The sequence below is a fragment of the Sturnira hondurensis genome, unplaced genomic scaffold, assembly GCF_014824575.4.
Source record: "Sturnira hondurensis isolate 20B ecotype Veracruz unplaced genomic scaffold, ASM1482457v3 Scaffold0012754, whole genome shotgun sequence".
In the NCBI taxonomy this organism is placed as follows: Eukaryota; Metazoa; Chordata; class Mammalia; order Chiroptera; family Phyllostomidae; genus Sturnira; species Sturnira hondurensis.
The window spans coordinates 1-5,242 of NW_028085385.1; the positions used below are offsets into that span (position 1 = coordinate 1).

At 45.8% G+C, this 5,242-nt stretch overlaps 1 gene segment (V, D, J or C); it reads right to left on the reverse strand.

Moving 5' to 3' along the window:
- Nucleotides 1–885: 885 nt before the first annotated feature.
- LOC118997229 (probable non-functional immunoglobulin lambda variable 5-48) lies at nt 886–1,719 on the reverse strand. The segment is given in 2 exon segments: nt 886–1,551; nt 1,661–1,719. Coding segments are annotated over 2 exon segments (450 nt in total).
- Nucleotides 1,720–5,242: the final 3,523 nt, after the last annotated feature.

Genomic DNA, 5,242 nt, shown 5'->3' on the forward strand with positions numbered 1-5,242 from the left:
ACAGGAATACAATTTGCACTTGTGGACTCAGTGACAGTGGACTGTGATTGGATTAAAAAGTAAGTATGCGTACACACAGACACAGGCATAACCCCAGGAATTCAGTAGATTAAGGCATTAAGGACGTAATTGTGCTAACATTCTGTAAATAAGTGGAATATGAGTGGATCTGTGGATACCAGCCTGCACCAGGGATCCCAACGCTGCAGCCGTCTCCAGGGCAGGGGAGGCTGACCTTCTGTCCAGCTCATCTTGTTCTCATTGCAGATGGAGAGTGAACGTGTCAGCCCCCACTTTCCTGGTGCCCTTCCTGCTTCACTAACCGAATGCCTGGCCCACCGCAACTTCCCTCATTTATTTCAATGATCAATATCTTTTCCTTTGCATTCTTACTTGTTATTAGAACATTCTGGGCCCCGCCCATACATCCACACCACTCCTACTTATTCTGCCAATTCCAAACTGAAGACCAGTCTATTGATTAGGCTTCATTGGCCCATCTCCTCTCCCACCCTGAGGCCCAATCCCACCCACACAAGCATCTCCCATGTAGGTGCTTTTTTCCACTCCTTACACTTCCCCTCACAGCACAGCTCTGGGGCTGGTAACAAACAGAGAGCTGTAAATACACACATGGCATAGTTTTGGTTTCAGTGGTAATTAAGAAGAGATTTATAAGTCCTTCAGATAAAAATTCATTTTTATTGCATCTCTGGAGCATCCAAGGGTATATCCCAGTGTGAATTCAAACCCCTCTCCCCTTAGGACAGCCCCACAGCTGTCCCCTGCAGGGTCCTCATCACAATCCCTCCAGGTCCTATGACCTGTCTGAGGAAGGCAAGTACAATGTTCACGATGTTGGGTGATTTTATGAGCAGTTCTGGGTCTCACTGGTTTGGGGCCCTGGAATTTTGGTCCACACAGAGCAGAGAAGAGACTGCTGTAACTTTTGTAGGATACACCTTATGTGATCTTCGCAAAACGCTTAGTTTGTGAGCAGGCTGAAAATATAGTAACACTGGATAACAAACCTTTTACCTATAGACAATAAGAGAAAAAGTGCACATCTGCGGGTCCTAGGAAAAGAGTTGCCCACTGAAGACATGACAACAAATGTCACTCTACGTTATACTTCATCCCAGGGACCTCAGGAGAGACAGCCACAGCCAGAAAGAGCAAAGGGAGGTTTTAGTCTCACTTCCCCACGACTCTGGAGCACCGTGTAAGTACTACTGCTGCTGTGCCATACACCACAGTGATCGTCGGCCTCGTCCTCAGGCTGCAGCTCAGAGATGAGCAGGAACCCTGCGCTGGCCAAGGTGTCTTCGTATCCAGAGAAGCAGCTGGGGAACCCGGAGCCTTGATGTTTACTCGAGTCTGTGTGGTAGTTCATAAGATACTGGGGAGGGCTCCCTGAGTTCTGCTGGGACCAGAATATATCATAGCTGCCAACACTGAAGCCACTGCTGAGGATGCAGGTGAGTCTGGTTGTGCTTCCAGGAGATGCAGAGAGGGAGGGTGGCTGAGTCAGCACAGGCTGGGAGAGGGAACCTGCAGAAACACAGACACTTGGCAGGGTTGGGGCATGGGCCAGCATAAACTTACTTTGAACAACACAAGACAAATGTCATTTGGTGGACTCCTCAAGGCCTGTCCCTACCTGTGCAGTGAGAGAGGAACATGAGGAGGAAAGGAGTCCGGACCATGGTGCACACAGCCCCTGAGCCCACATCAGGATGGGGTGCCCAGGCCTCCTTTTCTCCCCCACCCTCTGCCAGGGGAGGGGCGTTCATGCAAATGTGTGTCTTTCCAGGGGCTGCCCAGCTCCTCTCTCAGCCCTGGTGCTACAGCTCAGCTCACACCCCAGACAGAGGAAGATGAAGGTTGGCTTCACCCCTTGAAAAATCACAAGGACAAGAGAAGTTTAGATATATTCAGGGTACAATGGCCTTACAGAGTATATCTGCATAAACCTCAAACCTTAATTTCAAGAACATAAGCACCCCTGTGTTCATTGCCCCAGTACTTACACTCACCAAGACATGAATGCAGCCTAAGTTTCCATCAGGAGAAGAGTAGATAAAACAACTAAGGGACATTTACGCAATGGAATACCACTTGGCAATTAAAAAGAAGAAAATTTTGCCCTTTGAAATAAAATGGAATGGACCTAGAGAATATTACACTGTGTGAAATAAGCCAGTCAGAGAAACACAAATACCATATGATTTCACTCACATGTGGAATCCAAGCAACAAACTGAACTCACAAGGGAAATAGACACAGACCCTTCGTTAGAGACCAAGGTGACAGCTAAGGGGGGAGGGTCAGAGGGTGGAGGGGCTGAGCAAAAAGGAAACAGGACTCCTGGACATGGACAATGGCAGGGTGATTGTGGGAGGAGGGGTCATGGGGGGCACTAAATGGTAATGGAAAAATATCATTAAAGAAAGAAAAAGCCTGAAGAGGAAGCACCTGCTGAGAGAACACGGAGGTCTTTGCTCAGAGGATCTGCCAGGCCAGAGAGGACCCATCACCAGAATAACAGTGAGTTCCAGGCCCTCCCCCAGCCCAGGCTCCTTGGAATAAAGGGTCCTAACTCAGCAGCTGTGTAGGGAGCACAGGACTGTCCCACAGCGCCCCCTGTTGGTCACAGCACACACTCCTCACCTTGGCCTGAAGCCCTAAGAGCCCTACTGGTCTCTGCAGCTCAGCAGGTGACACATCATTTTTGGCGCTTCGTTCCTAAAACTAGAACGACTGTATGATCCTGAATTCCAGTAGTGGATGTTTATCTGAGGAAAACTAAAACATCTCTAAAAGACATGTGCAACCCCAGGTCCAGGACAGCATTATTATACAATAGCTAACATGTGGAAATCCCCTAAGTATCCCTTCATGGGTGAATGGCTAAAGAGTATGTTATACATAATATATAATGTTAAATCAGTGTATAAATCAGCAGTTGAGAGAAATGGAATCTTGTCATTTGACACAACACGAATAAAACTTGGGGACATTATGCCACATAAATAAGCCAAACAGCAAGACACATACCATTATCTCACTTACATGTGTCATCGTGAAAAAACTCTGATAAACAAAACATACAGAGAACAAATCGGTGGTTGCCAGAGGCTGAGGTAGGGTGTTACAGAAATGAGTGAGGAAGTTCAAAGGTACAAATTTGCAGGTAGAACATAAATCAGGCCCTGGCCAGGTAGCTAGGTTGGTTAGAACATGTCTGGATGAGGAAAGTTGCGGTTCGACGTTTGTTCAGGGCACATATAAGAAGCAACTAATGAATGTGTAAACAAGCAGAATAACAGCATCCACTTCTGTGTTTGTCTCTCTCAGTGTCTCTCTCCTTCTCTTTATCTCTGTCTCTCTTCCACCCCCTTCTTCTCTCTCTCTCAAGTCATTTCTCCAAAAAAAACCACTATTTTTTTAGAATGTTCTAGAAGCCAATATCTGGGAAAAGGCAGGCTCATCACTAGGCACCATCATATGCAATTCCAGTCAATGGACAAGACAATAAAATATTTAGAGTAAACTAGTGCAGGAACATGCACATTGGTAAATATTTCCATATGCAATTGGACGTGCCCATGAGCCAAACCTGAATTCATGTTCCTTGTATCTGCAACTCTGACTCATCAGTGCTGGGCGCATTACGCCTCCACCCCCTGGTGATAAATACCGATTTCCATTCCTGAATCAGCAGTCTGGCTCCCACCTGTGCCCACCTACTCATGTGATTATGTAAGGACAGCGCACAGCACACCTCACCTGTACTATTACCTGTATCCCTTGGGAGTCGACTTTCTCACCTGGAGCACAGTTTCATGTGCAGGTTCCTTTGCTGGTGGTGTGACAGGCGCCCTCACTGTCACAGATACTTTGGTCAGTAACTTTCTTCCCCTTGTCCCCAGGGCAGTGGCTCCTGCCTTCACAGTGCCAACTGATGGGCTCCTGTCAATTCTGCTTCCCACCACGGGACCCTCAACCTCCTACACTGCATGTCATATGCACATGTTAAGGTCTGTCATTGTGCTTCTCAGTTTATAATGCATTTGACAAGGTTGTAGTGCCATTTAGGTGCCATTACATTGTCATATAGAATAATTTTGTTGTTCCTGCTTTTTTTTTCACATAGTCAAATTTACAACAGATGTTCACACTCTCCCTAGAGTTTTGCCACTTCCAAAATGTGGCATCATTAGAATCATAATCTGAATCACATTGCCTTTTAAAAAGAGGCCACTTGTTGGAGAACGCCTCCCCTGCTCCCAGCGTGGGTGAGTCGACACACAGCTGTAACACACACTCACACTCAGCCTGTTGGTTGCTGTCAGGTTGGGGAGACTGTTAACAAAGCAGCTGTGAACATTCATATACACATTTTTCTGTGGAAAGAAGATTTCAATTTATTTTTATCATTTATTTTATATTGTTATTGAAGTATAATTGACATACAATATTACATTGGTTTTAAGGGTACAACATTATTGTTCTATATGGATATATATTGCAAAAATTCCCATGAGAGTGAGTCTAGTCGACATCTGTCACTATACATAGATACAAATATTATCATTTCTTGTGTTGCAAATGTTTGAAGTCTTCACATTTAGCTGCATTCTTAGGTCCATGACCACAGCATCTCTGTCCTGGTCCCATGCTGTCCATGACGTCCCCAGAACCATTCATTTCACAGTTGGATGTTGGTCCCCTTTCATTCCCTTTGATCACATGGGCCACCTGCTTCATCTGTTACCTCTGGACACTAATTTTGTACTTCTACATGGACATATTTTACACTGAGAATCAGAAGACAATACAGCAGTCAGCAATGATTAAACTGAAGGACATTATAATATGAGATGCAAACACGCTGATTCATCCTCCACGTACAACACACACAGTGCTCACGCCCCATGGTAAGTTCAGGGGCCCAAAGCAATTTTTTTTTATTTGAACATCACAATAAAAACTGAATAGAAACCAGTCTGGAAGTAAACTGTCTTCACTTTGTGGGAAAATACACATTCAGTTTCATTTAGGACACTTAGTCTGGGAAAGGGCTGTTGTGAGTGACTCTGAGGACAGATAGGACAGGGCACCCTTCAATCCCAGGAAGTGTCCCTGGGGTAACCTGGGCCCAGGACAGCAGGAGAAAATGAGAAGTCACAGGGCACAGGCATAGCCTGAGCAGCAGCAGCAGCTACATTGTTCACCAAGC